Consider the following 23,239-nt stretch of genomic DNA (forward strand, 5'->3'; position numbering starts at 1 on the left):
TATCCTAAGATTTTGCTTGAAAAACTATTGAAAACAATGATTTTCCTTAATAAAATTGACTCCTTTGCACCCATAGTGGTGCAATTGTACTAATAGTGGCGAGTCTTATAAAAAAACAATGGATAGCACCACTATGGGAACCAAAATTTTACCACAACTAAAGGAACAGCAATATTTGCTAGTTTTGTATGTTAAATAACACCAATCTCATTTTTGTTAGCAAAATTATTATTTCATCTATCTGATTTTTTTTTTAAATTTCTCTTCAAAATTGCTATCAGAAATCAAGCTAGGTTTAGTCTTTGATTTCACTCTGAGAGGAAAATGACAAAAGCATGATAATCACTACTCCTTGTCACGCCTATCTTTACTGTAACTAGAGAGGGGAAGGAAGTGTTGATGTAGTACTTACTAAATGAGAGACTCCAGACTCAACAAGTACCATGGAATTGGATATTGAGGATGCATTTCTCGCTTAACTTTTCAAAAGGTCCTAAGTAACATTTTTTTCATGAATTAATTTGAATAGCGCAATCAACAAAACAACACGAAAGCTATTGATTGCAGTATTCAAATTAATTCATGAAAAAAATGTTACTTAGGTCCTTTTGAAAAGTTAAGCGAGATTTGTTTGTAGCAGACAATGTGTCCATGGTAGAGCTAATCCCATATAACATATTATTAGGGCTCCACTCATCGTTAAGGGTAAAATACATTATTTGGTAGGATGTTATAAACGACACGACTAAAAATGAATAACATTAAAAAATACGAAAAAACATGCAAATAAGACAAAAAATATTTTTCAGAAGATAGATAGCACATTAAGAGGTTTTATGAGCACTATGAGCCCAATGTACTCATATCTTCCTATAACTTCTTAATCCTCCCTACCTCCCTTCTTTCCTTATCATCTAAATCCAAAATCAAAGAATTGAGAGTCTCCCTTTATCTGATAGGGCACGGTGTTTCTGTGAAAATATTGTTTATGTAAAAATCTGTCATAATAATTTAAAATGTATGAAAAATGACCCCCGATCGAACATTTTGGTAATGCATTTTCGCTAAAGAGGAAAACCTATAATTAAATGTAGTGGGTGTTTTAGAGATACTGACACCGTGAGGGGTTACAGAATTTTCTCCGTGTGACATTTGATTGGCACTCTGCAGCACAATAAATTGCATTTATTTCGTATGCATTATCTCCACTGTTTCGCAGATTTCGTTTGACAATCTTATCATGAATAACAACAAACTTTTTTTTGAGTAATATTAAAAAACTCAGTAAGGTATTCAATAGTTATTGTTAATTGCTGTTTTCGTGATAATTATTACAATACTCTGTTTTTTATAATTTCTATACGGATAGTGGAAAACTAGTTCTAAATACATATTTACTTGTGCTGGGGTGAGATAAGCCTATCAAGTGTCACTACATGACTAGAGTGTGAATCATATCTAATTGTAACTTTCTTTGCTATCGATTTCAGCCGATCTAAAATGAGAAAAAATTAAAAACAATAAAATCCCATCAGACAGTGCGTAAATTTTCGAAAGAAAAAAAAACAACTGAAAATGGCATCTATGTTCGATCAGTACTCGTCGGCGTTGATCCGCGAGAACACCAGCGAGCCGGATCCATCCAATCGGCCACAATCGTCGGGCTACGTAAGCGTACGCATCAAGAAGGAACCACCCATTTTTTCCAAGCAAAAGATGCAAATCAGCCTCAAGGCACCGATTCTGTTCCTATCGGTGCAGAACAATTGGACCATGATTCTGATGGCGGATTTGACGATCCTTCGGATGAACATCGAACAATCGGATAAGTACACTTTGGTGTCGATCGACAAGTACGTCGCCGGGTTTAGGTGCTCCAATCTGTTTCTGGATCCGGTGGGAGCTCATCTGTTCATCACGCTGGCTCCCAAAACGCCGGGTCTTCCGTACGAATTGCTTTACCTGCAGCGCAACAGCTTCAAGCCAAAGTTTATTCCAAAGGTGAGTCAAAAAATTAGCGAAACATTATACCCATTTACATATTTTTTAAGGTTTGTTATATTATATGTATGTATGAATGGCATAATAACGTTTATATCTGCCACTAATCCATATACATATTACAAAGTTTGCAAATATTGCACCAGTTACCGCTCAGCTTCTAAGGCCTGCATACGTAATTCCGATTGAACTCTTGGAAAGTCAAATGATACAGTGCCAAAAGTTATAATTCTGTCCGTGCCGCATAGCACATCATCATCATCTTTGCGATCACAGCCACAAAACGTCGGATTGGTTTAGGTTAATATTATTAAAAAAAACTGCAAATGAGATGGGATTGCAAAGTCACACCACCGGCAACGAAACGGACCCACCCGACAAGGAGAAGTAATACGAGCAGGTCGTGGATTATCTTCCATAAACATTATTTATTTGTTTGTACGACGTGAAAGCTTTCAAGTGTTAGTTTCAAGTGCTCGGCATTCGAATCCATTTCTAGAACACACTATAGGTACTTTTTCCTAAAGAAGGCTTAAGCCTTTAAAAATGAAATTGTAGTTAGCCATGCTGAAGAAAGGTGATAGCAGGCCAAATTTCAAGCCTAGGACATCATAGCAATCTATGTTACTTTGACACTAAAAATAAAAAGCATTCTTGGTTTCACCTCAGTCCAGTCAAGGCGTTATTTGTCCAGATCTCTTACTGTCCCATATATAACAGTTTTGGCGACGAGGATTACAGAAATTCAAAGATTTTTAATTTCAAGATGAATCCAGAGTTTCAAAAATCGCTTCTGGATATTCTTCAGAGTCAACAACGTATTCTCGATAAACTGATGGAAAATCAATCATCCGCTGGTCAAGACAATGGAAGTTCATCAAGCCAACAATCCATGCATTCGACCCAAAGGAACAACAATCAGGAGTTTATTACCGAGTCTCTGTCCAGTGGAAGCATAGAGTTCATGTACGAAACTGAGAACGGCGTAACATTTGCAGCGTGGTTCTCAAGGTATGAAGACTGGATGAAGCCGCAAAAGTTGAACTTTTGCTTCGGAACATTGGTAGGGGAAGGTGGGTAGACTTGATCCCCGGGGAGACTTGATCACCCCCTGTTTTATCGAGAACTAAAGTAGTTTTGTTCTAGCGTATTTTTTAGTATAGATCCTCTAGACAAATGACCTTTATGTGGTGAGTTATTTTTTGGATTTACAGCCTTATTTATTCTGCAGGGCGGTTTGTATGTTTTGACCTTCCTAAAGATTTTTTCATTGGCCACGCAAAATTTGAATAACTTTTCATAACAATGACCAAATGCTTTCGTTTTTTCACAGCACAAAGCCATAAATGTGCTTAAAGATTTGTACTGATGAAAATGTCAACATTCCATCAAAGTTTTAGTATATTTGGATTTGAAGTTATTGCCTCAATATGGGGACATTTGATCCCCCATTAGTCACCCACATAAAAATTTGGCGAAACAATTAAAAAAAAAAATCTGTTCTCAGGCTTCTAATTTTGTGTAGATTTGACAGATTTGATGAAGGGTTGGCAGGAAAAATTATTTATTGCGTAGATATCATAGAAAGGGGATCAAGTCTCCCCAAATTTTAAAATTGCATGTGCTGTCGAACTCAATAACAAAAATCGTTCATGTATACGTACAGAAATTCGAAAATTGCGCGTATTTTGAAGGAAAAATATTAAAAAAATCTGAGGGCACCTTTCTAATTTCATTAAAGCAAGTTCTTGGAGAGGGATCAATTTCCCCCGAATATTTTAAAAATAGATTTTTGACAGCACTCTAAAAAATCGATTGTGTATCAATAACAACAATAATTTAAGGACTGTCATACATCAGTAAAGTCAAATACTATATTCCTTAGAGAGTCTGTGTGGAAATCGCGTATGTTTATTTATTTTTGGCTGTGATACATCCGAAATCAGAAAAGGGGATCAAGTCTACCCAGTCTCCCCTACGGTGGTACATTAGCTATATCCTTCTAAAGAAGTCCAAAGATCAAAATTTCGATCAAACCGTATCAAGACCATTTTCGGACGACAGATTTCAGCGTTCAACGCAAGATATCAGTGTCTACAGCTGTCGAAGAACTCCAGTGATGATTTTTACACTTATGCAGGAATCGTTAATCAAAAATGTGAAGAATTCAAGCTTAACGAAGTGACGCCAGATCAGTTCAAATGCCTTATGTACAAATGCCTCAAATCACACCGGGATGCAAACATTCGCACCACTCTCCTGTCCAGAATTGAAAGCAATAAGCCTGATAATGATATTACGGTACATAGGTTAGCAGATGAATGCCAGCGACTGATCAATCTAAAACGCGACACAGCAAGGGTAGAGAAGCATAACAGCGCACGGAGCAAGCAGTATGTGCCATAACTCGTACAAATCCATCAAGATTAACTTCCAGTGATGAACCTAATGACGTTCCAAGATCACCATGTTGGAGATGTGGAGAAATGCACGATTGGTCATAAAGAGGGTTATTGTGCCTGTTTTGAGAAGCCGATCAAAAAGCAGAAAGATAAACGATTCAAGCACAGGGCACAGGGGGTGTTCAATGTCAATCAAGTAGAACTATCGGATAGACGGAAGTATGTCACAGTGGAGATCAACGGAGTATCAATTAAACTTCAGCTCGACTGTGCTTCAGACATCACCATCATTCCTGAAGATGTTAACGTTCAACTAGGTTCACCTGTAGGAAAAGTACCATCCATTGATGCAGTTAATGCTAGTGGCGAAGAGGTTGGACTTATTCGTGAATTAGAGTGCAACGTTTCTTTAAATGGAACCGTAAAAAAGGAAGATGTTTTGTGACAACAGTACCAGAATTGTCTCTTTTCGGGATTGCATGGATTGAAAATGTTCAAGCTATGGGACGTTCCAATAAATGCTGTGTGTAACACTGTACAACTGCAAAAATTTCCTCGGACGGAGGGTCTTATTCAAGAACTTCAACAAAAATATGACGTAATTTTTAGTGACGAACTTGGACTTTGCAAAAAGAAAAAGGTATCGTTCACAGTCAAACCTGGTATCGAACCCATATTCCGTCTGAAACGACGAGTTCCTTATGCATCTGCAAGCAAGATTGAAGTAGAATTTGATCGTCTTCAAAAACTCGTATTCAGAGTGGGTTGCTCCGATAGTAGCTGATACAAAACCAAATGAACGTGTCAGAATATGTGCCGACTACTCAACAGGATAATTTTATGCATTGGAGACACATCAGCATCCGTTACCTCTACCTCAATACATCTTTGCCAAGCTGTTCAACAAGAAGGTGTTCAGTCAAATTGACCTATCGCCTATTATACGCCTATTTACAGGTGGAGATTGATCAAGATTTACGAAAGTTGTTCACAATCAATACTCACAAGGGACTTTTTGAATTTACACGACTTTCTCCTGGTGTCAAGACAGCTCCAGGTGCTTTTCAAGAAATTGTAGATAACATGATCGCTAGTTTGGACGGAGTAAGTGGCTATTTAGATGATATCATCGTGGCAAGTGATTCAGTGGAAGAACACATGATTCATTTAGAGCGTCTATTTGCACGTATTCGCGAATATGGTTTTACTCTCAATATTGAGAAAAGCAATTTATTCATAAGTGAAATTAAGTATCTGGGGTTGTTCGCTCGTACCAATATGTTCAGACCTTACTGTAGATTTGATTGTCTTTGTATAAAGAAATTTGTATTAATTATCCGTACTGTACTGACGTCTGAACGAAACCAAAAGTGTAAGTGCTTGTCCGTTGTTATATTTGTAATTAAATATTGTTAATAAATGTTTACAGTTTCGAGTGTCTGGCGGAACGCAACACTGGAAAACACGTTTCTGTCCAACGTCCGAAAACGAACGCGGCGGGATGAATTCCCGTCGTAACATTCTCGAAAACTTTTGTCGTCGAGGACAACAGCCGGAACAATTATTGCTGGAAGATGGCGCCGGCGGAGTCGAGCTGCTATCTGGTGAATATTCCGAATGATTAATCGCAACCAGACTAATCGAGTGGACCAAATGATGCAGAAATCTTCTTCTTCTTCTTCTTACTGGCATTACATCCCCACACTGGGACAGAGCTGCCTCGCAGCTTAGTGTTCATTAAGCACTTCCATAGTTATTAACTGCGAGGTTTCTAAGCCAAGTTACCATTTTTGCATTCGTATATCATGAGGCTAACACGATGATACTTTTATGCCCAGGGAAGTCGAGACAATTTCCAATCCGAAAATTGCCTAGACCGGCACCGGGAAACGAAACCCAGCCACCCTCAGCATGGTCTTGCTTTGTAGCCGCGCGTCTTACCGCACGGCTAAGGAGGGCCCACTGATGCAGAAATATTACATCTGATTAGCCTGGCCGCAGTTTAGTGGTTGAGATCAACAGTTCGGAGAACTCTCGGAGAGCGCTAAATCGGTTTCGAGGAAAAGGAGTAATCGATCTGTGTTGGTGAGCTCTAATCGTGATTACTTGTTGTAACAGTCGAAATAAAACACGTTCTATTTGACTGTGCGGTATGATCTGAATGACACTTTATTAGCGATCCTTCACTAAGCCTACTGATCACAATCATGTATACTACATCTCTTCCTTGTTTTAAATTGAACATAATTATTGTAAACTATTTTTGTGTACATCTATATAATGCATAATCACTCAAATAATCAGGCTTCTTTGTACTCCTCTTACTAGAACGAGTTCGTATAGGTCCTGTTTCTGGTCTGTCATTAACTTGAACATTCAGGTCCTCGAACGGATTTGCCGACTTGAGTTTCTTTGCATGATTAACATGTCTGTCCAATTCAGCTCCGGTTTCTGTGTGCTTCACGGTTAGTCTTGTCCCTTTTCTTCTCAAAACCACGTAGGGTTGCGGATTGAAATTTGTTGATAGCTTGTTACGTTTGATGAAGTTTTTGATAACTACCATCGTGATCAACCCACGTCAATATTTGATTGCTTAGCTTTCCTTCTGTTATCTCCCACAATTTTTCCTTTTTCTTTTCTTTCTTGATCAGTTTGTTTGATTTCGTCGTGGGAACATTGAATATCAATGCCATTTGGCGCTGGTATTTTATCCCGAATTTTACGTCCAAGAAGAAGCTTCGCCGGTTCAATGTTTGTGACAGAATGTGGTGTAGATCGGTATGCCATTAAAAAGTTTTGAAGATCTGATCTCCAATCTCTTCCCATTGCTGCGCTAATCTTGACTGTTTTTAGCAAAGTTCTGTTAAATCGTTCCACTAAACCATTTTGAAACGGTGCGTACGGTACAGAATAGTTAATGGTAATTCCAGATACGTTACAAAATTTACTAAATTCTTCTGAACGAAAAGGTGGTCCGTTTTCGCAAACTATCTCATCCGGAAAACCAAACCTTGCAAAAATAGTTCTTAGTTTGAAAATAGTATTACTAGCAGTTGTCGATGACATTATTTCTATTTCTGGATACCTTGAAAAATAATCAACGACCACTAGAAGATGTAAACCATTTGTCACTTCGGTAAAATCCATTGCTAATTTTTCCATGGACCTGATGGCATAGGTATACGTGTCATTGGTTCCGTTGAACATTCAGAAACCAATTAGCATCCTTGACATGTACTAACAAATTCTTCAACCATAACGTCAATACGGATCCACCAAACTTTTCCCCTTAAACGTTTCTTCATTGCAATTATCCCAAGATGTGGTTCGTGGGCTAACTCTAGGACACGTTTCTGCAGTGACTTTGGAATAATGATCTTATTATTTTTCAAAATCATGCTTCCGTCGGAAGACAAATCTTTTGAGACAGTTTTATATCGATACAATGTCTTGGGCCATCTTTTCGTTGGGTATGGCAGCCAGTTGATCAACTCAGTTAATTCGATGTCACTCTTAGTAGCATCGATTATTTCTGTTTGTGTAAGAGCTACGGGACAAACATCCGAAGAGACAATCCGTATTATTCGTTCAGCTTCCTCATCAAAACTTTCCATACAAACTACACCTTCTTGGCACAATCTCGAAAATGGATCGGCAATGTTTGCTTTTCCCGGATGATATATGACTTTGTAATTGTAAGACATTAACCTCAATATCCACCTCTCTATCCTAGCACATGGTTTAGCTCTATCACCAAATATGGTAACAAGAGGTTTGTGGTCCGTAATGACAGGCTTGGTAGCGAGTCACTTTTTAGTGACTTGGTCACTATTTTGAGTCAAGTCACTATAAAGTCACTATTTGCATCCAAAAGTCACTAAAGTCACTATTTTTCGGAAAATGGTCACTAAAGTCACTATTTTTGCATTGCCTTGTAATGAAGTTCAAAATAAAAATCATTTGTACCTACTATTATTATAAGCCAAATCAAATGTAAATCTGGTAGCAATATATTAAATTTGGGAAATATGCACCAAAAAATTTTTAAAGTATGTTTTTGAAAATCGTGAGGTTATTTCCGATTCATGACAACTTTGATCTTTTTATTCACGAATGGAATTTGTTTAAAATGCGAGAGGCTGACCTCGAGTATAGAGTACAGAAATGAAAAATATTGGAACCAGAACCACGTCTGCTGGTGAGCGTTAATACCCTCCGGTGACAAGATAGTGGACAGCCTCAGTTTTATCACATGATGTTGCTCAACGTCACACTGAGGAGTATTTCAGCCAAATCAATATAGGTATCAATTAGGAGGATAAGTAAAACGTTTTTAAACATGATTCAATCAGAAACCGTTTTCAGCTGATCTTTAATCATGATATTATTTGCAAGATTTCTGCCATTTTTACTATGAATAATATGTTTCACAAAATAAAACTTTCGATTGGGTCCTGAACCCGTCCAAGCAATGAAATTGTCAGTGTTGGAAAGATTGGAGTTTCCTTAATAAGCTTCACAAGAAACATTTCATGCATCCTCACGCAATCGTGACTTATTTTTATTTCAATATAGTGCAAAAATAGTTGTGCAAAAAAAAAATAATCATAGTTTGGAGCGACAAAGCTCACATAAATTATGTTTCGTTTTCAAGGAAGAGTGAGACTTGGATGAACACACCGATACATAAGAAGCATATGCATTTTTGGGATGTAAAATGTTAACGCCGCCGGGGGTGACAATGGGTCAAATGGGGCTGAGAATGGGTCACTTTTCCAACTACATATATATAATTCTTGTAGAAGAGATTTAAAGTTTCTGAGGACAAGAAACTGTATTATAGGACACCTTTTTACACGATTTTGTTATCAGACCTCCACACTGTCAGTGAATGCGTTGGCCCATTTTCACTCCCAGACCCAAACCAATTGTCACCCCCGACGAAGGTATTAACAAATAAAGCGATTGAATTGCATCGCACTGTCAGTGAGGGCGTTGACCCATTCTCACCCCCAGACCCAAACCAATTGTCACCCCGACGAAGGTATTAACAAATAAAGCGATTGAATTGCATTCCGTATATATTGGATCCCCTCCATTTGATATTACAAAACATTATCCGGGGACTTTAATATTGTTCTATTGCAAATTTATATAGACGAAGTAAATAAACAAAGTACATCTTTTCGGAAAATTTAGTAAGTAATAATCAAAGAATGAAGATTAACATAAGAAAGATCATACACACAGCACACAACAGATTTTATTCTTGAAGATTGGCGGACCCAGAGATGGGCACCACTCGTCGCAAGCACGCTGTAGTTTACAAAGGGAGCGTTCTTACGCCACGTGGTGCTCTATCAAATATCAATAACAAAACTTTCATCTATATCATTCTATACAATAATGTTGTTGTAATTATAAACATAATGTTGGGACCAAACTTGTAACTCACTACCCGTTCCCGAGACGCCGGGTAGATACCTTCTCGTGGTGTGTTACTTAACATGAGGTACCATGGTCACATTCCTAGCTTCTGGCAGATCCAACGAATACCATCCTCAATATCCAACTCCGTGGTACTGGAACTTGTAGCTCTTTACCCAACTTCATACAAAAGTCACTATTTGGTCACTTTTTCTTCAATTGAAAGTCACTATTTGGTCACTTTTTCGTCATCGTTGGTCACTAAAGTCACTATTTTGAACGGCATTCATCGCTACCAGCCCTGTAATGAGCCAAAAGAATTTTCCATACAAATAATAATGGTACTTCTCTACGGCCCAAACTAGAGCAAGTGCTTCCCGTTCAATTTGTGCATATCGTCTTTCAACGTCAGACAGCGTTTTGGATGCATAACTGATAATACGAAAAATTCCATCTTTATCCTTCTGGAACAGAACAGCTCCTAGTCCAACAGGACTTGCATCAGCCATAACAAATGTTTCTAAACTTGTGTCAAAGTATGCAAGTGTTTCGTTCCTCGCAAGTATTGTTTTTAGTTCTTCAAAAGCTAGTTGGTGACCATCTGACCACTGGAAAGGCATGCCTTTCTTGGTCAACGTATTTAGAGGTTTCGCAATTGTAGATAAATGAGGTATATATTGATTAACAAAAGTTATTAACCCAAGAAAGCTTCTGACTTCTTCGGCAGACTTGGGTTGACGAAATTTAGTAATCGCTTCCAACTTTGAATTCGAAACTTGAACTCCTTTTTCCGATAGATGATATCCCAAAAATTCTAATTCTTCGACACATTCAACTGTTTTACTTTCATTGAGCATTACGTTTCTATCTCTCAAACGTTCCTTGACAAGTGCAGTCCGAATTTTAAGTGTTTGTATGTCTGGTGCATAAATCATAATGTCATCTATAAAGACAATTAGCCATGGAAAATCACATAAAATTGTTTCTATACATTTTTGAAACAATTCGGGCGCAGCAGATAATCCAAAAACTAGACGTTTGTATCGCATAAGTCCGAGTGGAGAAATAAACGTCGTTATATACCGACAATCTTCTCGTAATAAAAGTTGGTGAAAAGCTTGCTTGATATCAAACTTTGTGAAAAATTTACTGCCTTTCAGTCGACAAACCATTTACTCCATTGTTGGCAGGGGATGAACTTCACGAATTATAGCTTTGTTTGCTTCTCTCAAATCAATTATGACTTTCACCCTGAATTTCCAAAATTAAGCATTAAATAATATGGAACGTTCGTGATTTAAATCTACAACCTCATTGGCGCTTTTACGTTTTATGAGCATAGGTGATACCCATTCAGAAGCCTCATTCACTCTCTCAATTCTCTCTCACTCTCTAATTCCTTTAATTTTAAAAGAGCAAGCTCTTCTAATGGGATAGGTATACGACGTAATGTTTGCCTCACTGGTGAGATAGATTTGTCTATTTTGATCGATGCATAACAATCTAACAGCACATAAGTATATATATATTTTTTGTTTTCATTACGTATACTATGTCAACAATATTAATTACCTTTAATAGCGGGAAAAGAAGTTTGCGAAACTGCATGTAGAAACTGAACTATGCCTAGTTTCTCAGATGATTTACCAGACAGCAACGAACATTTGCCGCCTTGAATAACGAATAACGTGGTATTACAACAATGTCCACCATACTTGACTTTAACATCGATTTCTCCAAGAACAGTCAACGGTTTGTTACTGCCATACGCTTTGAAAATCTTATTGCTTCCCTTCCGAACGTCGAATCCATTGAATCCAATTTGTTTCAGCCTTTTCCAATCTTCAATGCTCAGCACATCCTCATCTGCTCCCGTGTCCACAATGAACTTTATCTCCACTCCTCCAACATCGATAGCAACGAACCGTTTTCCACCAAGATGGAATAATTCACGAATTTCAATCTTTTCTGTGACATCATCTACTTCTCGAATAAACTTCTGTTTCCTGAGTGGTGAATGTAGATTTTGAGTTTTGAATGGATGAACATCAGACTTGTGCTTCCGATTCACATTCAGGGAGTTCTTTTTGTTCGACATACAGCATCTTGCAAAATGTCCAAATTTCCCACATAGACGACATGTTTCAGTACGGGCAGGACATTTGGAATCGTTGCCTGAATGATTTCCTGAACATCGATTGCACTTAAACTTTTTGTTCGTGATTTCGCATACAGAAACATCTACAGAATCAGTTGAAGATTTGTTACGTAATTCTTGAACCTAAATTTCCCAAATTTTTTTTTAATTTATGTTAGATAAATAAGCATATGTTATATATAAATATATACCTGAACTTTGACCGATTCGTATGTACGGCCAACCTTCAGCATGTCATCTAAAGATCTATCATACTCCAAGTATTTTGCACGTAATTTATCATCGCTTTCGGTAGCAAAAACGATTTGATCCATTATCATCTCATCCAACTGATCTTCAAACTTGCATAATGCCGCTTGCGATCGTAAACGAATTACAAAATGATCCAACTTCTCGTGAGGATTGAATATCATTTGACGGAATCGAAATCTTTCGTACCGTAGAGACATCCTGGGTGAATAATACTCATCCAACACTTCCATCGCCGCGCGGAACGAATTATCCAACAAATGTGATTTTCCAAATTTAGCGGTTTGGGCGATTTTCCTAACATCAGTACCGCCGAAACACATGAGAGCTTTGAATTTTTCATCATGATCTTCAACGGACTTGAGAGCCAAATACGCTAGAAATTGGTCTTTCCAGGCCTCCCATCTGGTGCTTGTGTGACCATCGCCATTTTCCACAAATGGTGAAATATTGAAGTCTAACTGAAATGTGCAATTATATAACCATAGTTCTTAACATCAGTCTAATGCGAATCTGTTTATTAACTGAATATATCAGTTATCATTTTTCTTCGAATCATTACTTTTTATCAAACAACTAGATTCCCATAGAAACGGTTGATTCACAAATTCTCTTTTCCATACGAACGGATCGCTCTGGAAATCGATGAACTTTTAAGCTCCATCTTTCTGAATCAAACGAACGGATCGTTCTGATTGTAAATGGACCGGAGTCCCATCTAGGAAAGTCAAGCGAACAGATCGCCTCGACTATAAAAAATCAAACGAACGGATCGTTCTGATAGCTGATAGACCGGAGTCTCATCAGAGAATCAAACGGATGGACCGTTCTGATCTTCAACCAACTATAGAATCTTGTTGTAGAATGAATCCTTAGAAAATCTACACAGATATTTTCAACTACTAGGAATTATTGTTTCATGAAATTTATTTACTTACACGGGACATTCCAATGATCTCTGCGTCTTCTCAAATGCTTCAATCGTTGATCAAAGACGACTTGTCTGGTATCCGACCTCCGTACTTTCCGATATTTGCACTTCCTTGCTTCACGGCTCCAACTTCCGCTTCAGGTTTTGAACTCCCGCTCGTCGCCAATGTAACAGTCGAAATAAAACACGTTCTATTTGACTGTGCGGTATGATCTGAATGACACTTTATTAGCGATCCTTCACTAAGCCTACTGATCACAATCATGTATACTACACTTGTGAGATGGCGGAGTCATCTGCAAATTGTTTGTGCATTGGTTGTGATATTTTTTAAGTTTGATATTTTCAGTAATGTAAAACTGAATGCATAATAGTGAATGTACATAGAGTGTTGAATGTATGTGGAGTAAACCAATTAACTGTTCCCCCGAATACTCCGGATGGATCACGAGAAACTGCCCAAATTAATTCAAACATTCCAGACACACCAACTCCAGTTTCCATTGTAAGGGAATCAAGAACACGAAGATTTCCAGCATTTTTTAAAGATTACAATCTTTTCTAGGGGGGGAAATGTTAGCAGGCCAAACTTAAAGCCTAGGACATCGTAGCAATCTATGTTACTTTGACACTAAAACTAAAAAGCATTCTTGTTTCAAATCCAATCCAATCCAAATCCAAAACCAATCCAAATCCAAATCCAATTTTTTGTTAAATATCTTGGCTGTGCATATGCACAGCATATGTTTCGAAATGGACAAATTGATATGAAATTTGCGAAAAAGAATCCACGTGTCTTGGAGGGACTCGAACCCTCAACCTTCTACTCTCTAGATAGGCGTTATAGCCCCTACACAACAAGACCACTTAAAGGACACGTTTGCGGAAAAGCCATCAGAATCCGAGTACCAACCTCCACCGCGGTTAGCTCTCTTTTTTTGCAAATTGAATATCTTTCGGATGCTTGATTTGCCCAATCTCCACATGTGCTTTACTGTTGTATATCCACAGTCAAACGAGTGCACATTGTTTATTAAACGAGAGGATCGCACTCCATGCCCCCCAGTAACGGACTGGGCGGGACGGTATGGAATGCGAATTCAATCGCACTCTGCTGTGCCTGTGGATATACAACAGTAAAGCACATATCTCGGATACTTATTCAAAAGGACGTATGTGATTTTGTAAACAAAGATTCATTCATCCATTTGTCCAATCCGATGGCACTCCCACGCAAACCAACACCACGAACAGGTAGCCGAAGCCTCCCCCTACCTGTCTGTGGTGATGGTTTGCGTGGGAGTGCTATCAGATTGGAGAAATCAACGTTTCAATCTTTGTTTACAAAATCACATACGTCCTTTTGAATAAGTACCCGAGATATGCTGTGCATATGCACAGCCAAGATATTTAACAAAAAAAATGGTTTTCGTACGGCCGAGTTGCCGAATAATATGCAATTAATTGTAATCAAGTGTCGGTCTTTCACCGTCATTAGTCGTCTGAGTACACGCGACCGCTTACGTAAAGGCAATCAAACTCATCAAATGCTTTGGCCAAGCAAGCCTTTGGCACAGCAGAGTGCGATTGAATTCGCATTCTATACCGTCCCGCCAGTCCGTTACTGGTGGGCATGGAGTGTGATCCTCTCGTTTAATAAACAATGTGCACTCGCTTGATTTTGACACATCCGGAATTAGCCTGTGGGTCCAACGACCTTTGACTGCGGTGTCACATGCTCTCTACTATTTGAGCAACGAGGCTGCTCTCTTGACACGTCGCACTTGCACTGAGTCCCTGTCGTCGTTGAAGTCGAAGTCGTTGAAGCATTCCACTTCTTCCTCCAGAAGTATGTCCATCGGAATCATCCCAGCAATGATGCACACCGCCTTATAAGATATGGTGCGGTATGCGCTTGCAACCCGCAGACACATCAGCCTGTGTACCCCGATTAATTTCTTAACATTGCACCCGGCCTCTAGTACTTTGGACCATGCTGGGACGCCGTACCGGATAATAGACAATGCTACGGGTGCCCTACGCAAGGCTGAATGCTCATAAGGCTGAACTCAAAAGGCTGAAATCTTAAAAGGCTGAAAGTCTCAAAAGGCTGAAAGTCTTAAAAGGCTGAAAGTATCAGAAGGCTGAAACGTATCGAAAGGCTGAAATTGATGGGATGAAATGAATCCCAACCATACGATATGTTGTACCAACTATGTTGAGTGGTTGGATAGTGAATAATTGATAAAGAATAGAAGATAATGAATAAAGAAGAGAGAATAATGGATAAAGAAGAATAAAAAAAAATAAATAATAAAGAATACAGAATACAGAATAAAGAATAGAAAATAAAGAATTAAGAATAAGAATAAAGAATAAAGAATAAAAAACATTCAAGAATAAAGAATGAAGAATGAAGAATAAAGAATAAAGAGTGGAGAATAAAGAATAAATAATGAAGAATAAAGAATAAAGAATAAAAATTTCACAGAGACGAAGGAAGGAGGAAAGAAGAAGGAAGAAGACGGAAGAAGAGAGAAAGAAGACGGAAGAAGGGAGAAGGAAAAAGTAAGATAAAGATGAAAGAAGAAATAATGATGATGCAAGAAGAAACAAGGAAGAAGGAAGGATAAAGATGGAAGAATGAAGAAGGAAGAAAGAAGAAGAAACAAGAATGAAGAAAAAAGAAATGAGAAGGAAAATGGAGGAAAAAGAAAGCAGGAGTAGGAAGAAAGAAGGAGGAATAAAAAAGGAAAAAGAAGAAGGAAGAAGAGAAGAATAAAGAAAAAAATATAGAAAGCAATCTAGTAAGAATCAAAAACTAAATACAAGAACCAAGAACAATTAAGTCTTGTTCCTTTCCTATGTTACCGCCATCAGGAGTGACAATGGGCCTGGGGGTGAGAATGGGTCATCGCTCTCACCGGCAGTCTGGAGGTCGTAGAGAAAAATCGTTCAAAAAGGTCTCTTATATTTTAGTCTTCTTGCCCTCAGATACATTCAGTGACCCATTCTCACCCCCGACGACACACTGTGGTCGGATAACATGAAATCATGGCATTAATAAATAACTCCTTAGGGTTGCCTCATAGAAGTTTGGTGTCTCCTACAAAGTTGTTGCTTGATAAGCATACGCCACGAATTTCTTGGATGCAGTCCTACTATTACTACCATTTATAGTGCCATGCAATAGAAATTTCATGCTGTGCTGGTACTATATTTTTCTTAAATAATAGTTGTAAACATTTTAATAATATTTATTTAACGTTGGCATACGAACTGTTTTTGCCGAACATAATATTTATCTGTGATAATATAAAAACGAAATGTTTTCAATGTTTTTTCAACAATGTTGTCATCAAAGAACGCAATTATCTTTTTTTCAGAACTAGGAGCTGTTTCACAATTTCCGGTGATGTTTTATGAGAGCCCATTTTCAGCGATTTTGATCTTGAAGACGAAAATAGAATATCGCCAAATATACTGACACCAGATGGTATTTCTGACGAATCTTATCAAATACACATTTTCTATTTTTTATGATTTGCACACTCCTCAAATTAGACATAGATTTACGGACAACGATAATTAATTTATGTTTTGATATGAACTAGTCAGAGCTTGTTCAGAATATGGATAAAATCAAACCTTCTTGTTTCGAAATCCGTTCAGAGTGTACTAACTTTAACTTCAAGGGAACCAAATCTGTAGTGCCATTTAGTGATTTCTAAGCTGAATTCCAGACCAATATATTTTAAAATGACACTGCAAAATAGCTAAAACGAAGCCCAGAAAGTTTATGTGCTCATTATAATATGAATGTTACGGCCTACTTTGTTTGAATAAATGACAGGTTTCCGTTAAACACATCCGGAACTCAATAACTATCAAGGCACTGTGGAAGATTTACGGCAGATTACTGCAACCAAATTCGGGTCCGTTACATTCTTTATTACCCAAAGATTCTATCCGAGACAAAATCTAAGCGGGAAGTGGAGGGAGTAGGAAAATAAATCGATTTTTCATCATATTTTTGAATATTTTACAAAAGTTAAGGCGTTCTGCAAGTTATTTCATGGTGAAATCGGCTCAGACACTGCTGTATATTACTCTCCGGGATATAGAGAAAATATGTGAAAATAAATATTTCACGTAGATACAAAATTAAACTAAAAATAATCAAATTTTAAATATAAACTCACATTTTTTACATGAAATGCATTGTATCTCAGAATCAAAAGCTTTCCAAAGATAGTTCCTTCACAAGAGTTTCTCAAAATACTAAATTCTTGATTTTTTCAGAAGACACCATCATCCTATCATGCTTGTATAAAAAGTTAGCTGAAGCGCCGCTCTAGCGGTAGAGTTCCGAACTAAATTTTCATCACCATATGAAGGCCTTCTTATCATGCAACAACTTTGTGGAAGACACCAAACTTCTATGAGGCAACCCTAAGGAGTTATTTATTAATGCCATGATTTCATGATATCCGACCACAGTGCGACAGTACACTCTGAAAAATCTTCACGTCATATTTACCTGAAAACGAATGTGGTTCTCATCCACCATACTTTTCACGTAAGAGTGACCTGAATGACAAGTAACCTGAACAAATTTTAGTTTCCTTGAGTTACGTGATTTATCCGGTGACTCTGACTGGATCTTCCAGTACTAATGACGTGAAGCTTGAAAGTAGTTACGTGTTTGATCAGGTGAACCTGACGTGATTTGTGCGTACTGGTTACGTGAAATTTAAGTGAAAGCTACAAGACAGCAGGTAACCACTACATGTTTTAAAATGTATTGCAATATAGTGATTTTGGAGTGAATACAAAAGCAAACAGGGACTGCCCATAAAAGGGAATCTTTTTCGCGTTGTTGATGCATTGAAACATTGAAATGCCGCCATTTGGTCATTGAGCTTTGGAGTTACCACAGAAACTCTTTTGATGAAAAAAAAGTTATCGGCGGATGTTGAATGGAATTTATCAGATTTGTTGAGAAATGATGTCAAATTTTAAAACCAGTTTCTTGCTCGAAAATTGCTAATATTGCCGCTGTTAATTAACCAAAAAGTAGTGGAACAAAGACTACAAATTTTATACTAACGCGACCGGAAAACTGTAGCTCTAGACTTCCATGCAGCTTCCTTTTCTTCCACATCATTTTTCAACGAATCTAATAAATTTTAACCAACCTCCGTTGTTTTTTTCCAAGGAGGAAAAATGCAGGCACGGAAAATATCCACCAAGATGCACCTGAAATATCACTTACCTCCGCGAAGCCTCATTATGTTTAGGTTATGTATCTGTCATTCTTGTTTACAATGCAGGTCTTACGCAAATGCCGAAGCTGCAATCACACTAACACAATCTCACTTAAATTGTTTACGTGGGTATACAGTCATATTCGCCAAGATTTTTAGTAAAAGTTACGTGAATTTCAGGTGAGCATTACTAACGTCACGTAACAATCGTCGTTTGTTCAAGACAGACGAGTTACGTGATTTTTCACGTGAATATGACGTGATGATTTTTTAGAGTGTACCTCAAAATTTTATGAGATGTATAGACTACAAAATAAGAATTCCGTATGTTGAAAGACAACAAGAAGTCACATTTTAGTTTGTGCCCCTTTTAACGTCAAATGTGAATTCTTCCACTAATATTCGTTTCTCACAATTTTTCAGCCTTTTGTTATTTCAGCCTTATGTGAGATTTTTACTTTTCAGCCTTTCGTGTTCAGCCTTACGAGTTTTCAGCCTTATGTGATTCAGCCTTTCGTGGAAGACCCCAATGCTACACCCGCTATAAGACATGCACATCATTCGCGATAAAGATTTTATAGCCAATGAAGCCCTTTGGCAACCAATGATCAACGTGGCTCGTAAAATTGGGCTTATCGTCGATGCTTTAATGACCTCACGGAGTTAACTGTGCAGGTCCCTACGTTTATCCTCGCTTGCTGCAACAAAAGATATTTTAGTTACTAGATAAAGATTGTCGCTTCGGTTCCCTTTGTTCTGCTGTCCGAAACATGTGTGGTACATACCTGTCAAATCGTATGGATTTTCCTTCTTTGACATTTAGCTCCCCTATCCTCGCCAGCAAAAGATGTTCCGGACAGCGACGACAGCGACAATCTTTATCTAGTAACTAAAATATCTTTTGCTGCAACCCATGGTGGTTATGCACCACAACAACCTCAGTCTTGTGATGTGCTAACGTCAACCTCCTTGAGTTGAGCCATTCGACTCTGCTAATCGCGTACGAAGCTTTCAATTCAACTTCGTCGAGAGTGTCGCCTGTGACCAGCCGGGAGATTTAAGCGTCATACTCCGTCATACATGATATTCCACAGAACCGGTCCGATGATCGATCCCTGTGGAACACATGCCGACACTTCAATCGACTGCTGATCAGCGTCGGTGTCGACTAACAATATCCTGATAAACACAAAAATCAATTATACAATAGTTTTGTATTTAGAGCCTAATGCAAATTTGGGAAATAGTTGGTCCACGAAGTTAATAGGAACATTCCTTCCCGATTTTGAGTTAAAGACATTTTAGTTCGAAAATAGCGCTCTACCGCGAAAGAGCTTCCCTCAAACCTCAAATATGTCATTGAAAAGGGTAGGATGTGAGAAATTAAGCTGAAGAGTCAAATAAGCTCTACTAACACACATTTTATTTTCTACGGTGTCTTTACTCATGTAACATGAACTTGGTCATATTTGAATATGATGCAATAGTGTCCGGTACTCGTGGACACTTTTCTATACCGTGAAAATTTTCACCAAAATTCATCATCGAGATACATCGTCGAAAAACGTGTTCAAATGATCAAACATAGTTTGTATTGATCATTAATAATCATATTTTGTGTATATGGCATACAGTAAACATAATCCGGATAATTAGAAAGTATTTCGATAAATTGCTTATGTGTCCGACACTGAAAGATATCCCCCTACATATAAATTTATTATTTTAGCTCAAGGATCAAGAAATAACGGCCATTGCATTCAACAACTCGAATAATTCCGACATGATGACCGGACCAATTCTGCTGGGTACGAGCAAAGGAACGATCTGGGAGGCCGACATCGGCATAGACAGTGCCGATAAACTGGTGCAACAAAACATCAGACAAGTTTTCGACATGAGACGTAACGACGGCAAGCCCAATCCTATCACCGGGATTGAGTTCCACGTGCGACAGGATCAAAAGAACGTACATTGTGTGATCCTGGTGCTCACACTCGAGAGAATATATAAATTTCACGAAACGCTCAGCCCGTCCGACGGGAAAATGGCGTCGGGGCAGCTGCAAAAGATTTTTGAACCATACTTGAACATTCCTGAACACATAGTAAGTAATTACGAAATCGTGAGAAGTCATCTGAACTACTCAAAACTGGCGTTCAACCGCGAGGAAGATTTCCCGAAAAGTTTTGGCTGCTTGACCGAGGATGGAATCAACTTCCAGGAGATAAATCCTAAAACGAACACCCTTGAGTTTGCCCCAGTCGAAGTGATTCCGTATCCGCCGCAGGAGGACATGGTTCAGCAGCATCCGGAGAATTCCTACAAAGTGGCTCCAAAGCTGAACACTCCGCTATCGTTCGTTCTGACCGACTTCCACGCTATATTGCTGTACACGGACCACGTTACGGCCATATCTCTGTTGAACTACCAGATCGTCTATGAGGAGTACTTTGTCGAGCAGCTCGGCAAGTTGTGCAATGTGTTGAAGGACTTGCACTCCAACACAACGTACGTCTACAGCAATAAGATGATTTTTAGATATAAGGTAGGTTTTGAAATGGCTTTTTCTATTTTATTTTGACTATTTGGGTCCTTTCATGATTAACATGATTAATCTGCAGATTAACAACGAACAACGCAACGCATGGCGGTTGTATGCAGAACGACAAAAGTTCGACCTGGCGCTGCAATACTGCAACGACAATCCCGCCCACCGGGACATTGTGCTGGTTCAGAAGGCCCAGTCCTTATTCGTTCTGGGAAAATATTTGGAAGCGGCACGTATTTATTCCGATACGCAGCTCAGCTTCGAGGAGGTCTGCCTGAAGTTCTTGGAGCGTACTCAGAACGATGCACTGATGTTGTATCTGCAGAACCGTTTGGACAAGTTGAAATCGAAAGAGAAGACCCAAACTACGATGCTCATCGTTTGGATAGTCGAATTGTTTTTGGTAGAAATTTCGCGGAGCGCAGGAAGTAATCCCGAACGCGAGCGGATGCTGCAAAAAGAGTTCGACGCGTTTATGAGAAAAAGTATTGTGGTCGACTGTATGCAGAAAAATCGGTCGGTAATTTACGATCTGATGGCGTCGCACGGAGATAGTTACAATCTTACAAAGCTGACGATGAACAATCAAGACTTTGAAGGCGTCATTCAGCAGTATATTAACCAAAACAAGCTGGAAGACGCTTTAGGTATGCTACGAGCGCAAAATAGTCAAGAACTGATCTATAAGTATGCACCCATAATCATGGAAGAACTTCCCACGGAAACGGTCGCCGTGCTGATTAACCAAGGAAAACGATTGAATCCAATAAAGTTGATTCCTTCGTTACTTTGCCTAGAAAGTACGAAGCACATTGCAGAGATAGTTAAATACCTTGAATACTGCATTCATTCGACCCACTGCTCCGAGCCCGCTGTGCATAACTATCTCATTCAACTTTACAGCGAGCATTTCCCCGATAAACTACTGACATTTTTGGAAACACAAGGCAATGAAATCAGCATGATTAGCTATGATGCCCACTACGCGCTGAGAATCTGCCTCAAGCACCAAATAAGGGATGCCAGCGTTTTTCTTCAAACACTTTTGAACATGTGGGTACCAGCGGTAGAGTTGGCACTGACTTTCGACACTCAACTTGCGAAACATACAGCATCACAGCCAAGCGATAAAAGCCTGCGTAAAAAACTGTGGCTTACCATTGCCGAAAAGGAGATCCGCGACAAACAGGAAAATGTCCAGGAAGCCCTGCAAATACTCAAGGAGTGCGATCTCCTACGGATCGAGGACCTGTTGCCGTACTTTTCCGACTTTCAAAAGATCGATCACTTCAAGGAGGCGATTTGCGAGTCACTCAAGGAGTACAACATCAAGATACAGGAACAGCGGAAAGACATGGAAGATTCGGCCATATCGGCTGAGAGGGTGCGCAGCAAATTGCAAACCTTCCGCAATCGGTCCGTGCACATTGGAGCTCACGAACAGTGCGCCATCTGCGGGGTTTATCTGCTGATGAAACCGTTCTTCATATTCCATTGCGGGCACAAGTTTCACGGTGATTGCCTGGAGACTAGGCTTTTGCCTCAATTGAGTAAGTTGTTTCGGTGCATCTGAAGGCGAATGTGAACTAAGTCCAACATTTACGCTTTTATTTACAGAACCGGAAGTATTGCACCACTTGGAGAGCTTAAAGCAACAGTTGACCGTGGCACAGAATCAACCGCAAGACACCATCAGCGGGATTTCCACTAACAAGGAGCACCTCAAGAGTCAAATCGAGGACATCCTAGTATCGGATTGTCTTTTCTGTGGTGAGGTGATGATTAGCACCATTGATAGATCGTTCATAGATAACTGGGAACGAGTCGATAGTGATTGGCAATAGTGAATACAGTTTGTTGCACATTATAAGGTCACGAATATTACTCTACTAAATAAAAATAATAAGTCGAAGAACGCTATTTTTCATTATATGCCTATCATTGAAGAATCATAAACATTTCAGGTTACCTATGCTGCTGATGCATATAGGCCTTTTTTGCCAAACCAACTCAGGGACGGTGGGAGATTCGCAGTAACTTAGACGGTTGAACGGTAAAGGGAAAAGAATTGGTTTGAGATAAATCATGGCTTCGAGAAGAAACAGATCTGTTGTCCCGCTGCTTTTTTAGGTCGTTCTCGATTCTTGAGGATTGAACTTCGGCGGGATTCCAGCTCCGAGCGCAAAGATCTCAACTCTTGTAACAAAGCGGAAACATAGTCTTCTATAAAAGGTGTCGGATAAGTCGGTAGAC

At 38.9% G+C, this 23,239-nt stretch overlaps 1 protein-coding gene across 3 annotated transcripts; it reads left to right on the forward strand.

The window, feature by feature from the left end:
* Window positions 1–1,205: 1,205 nt before the first annotated feature.
* Window positions 1,206–22,901, forward strand: LOC134205692 (vacuolar protein sorting-associated protein 18 homolog). 3 transcript variants are annotated; one of them, XM_062681215.1, is made up of 6 exons: window positions 1,248–1,289; window positions 1,370–1,408; window positions 1,491–2,001; window positions 20,165–20,983; window positions 21,060–22,536; window positions 22,604–22,901. In XM_062681215.1, exons 3-6 carry the CDS (start codon window positions 1,576–1,578, stop codon window positions 22,828–22,830), a joined length of 2,949 nt encoding a protein of 982 aa, XP_062537199.1. In that variant the 5' UTR covers window positions 1,248–1,289; window positions 1,370–1,408; window positions 1,491–1,575; the 3' UTR covers window positions 22,831–22,901. The 3 variants fall into 3 exon arrangements, with proteins under 3 accessions (XP_062537200.1, XP_062537198.1, XP_062537199.1); XM_062681216.1 differs by lacking the exon at window positions 1,370–1,408 and having other exon boundaries at window positions 1,206–1,289; XM_062681214.1 differs by having other exon boundaries at window positions 1,215–1,408.
* Window positions 22,902–23,239: the final 338 nt, after the last annotated feature.

This window comes from Armigeres subalbatus, chromosome 1, assembly GCF_024139115.2.
Source record: "Armigeres subalbatus isolate Guangzhou_Male chromosome 1, GZ_Asu_2, whole genome shotgun sequence".
Classification (NCBI taxonomy): Eukaryota; Metazoa; Arthropoda; class Insecta; order Diptera; family Culicidae; genus Armigeres; species Armigeres subalbatus.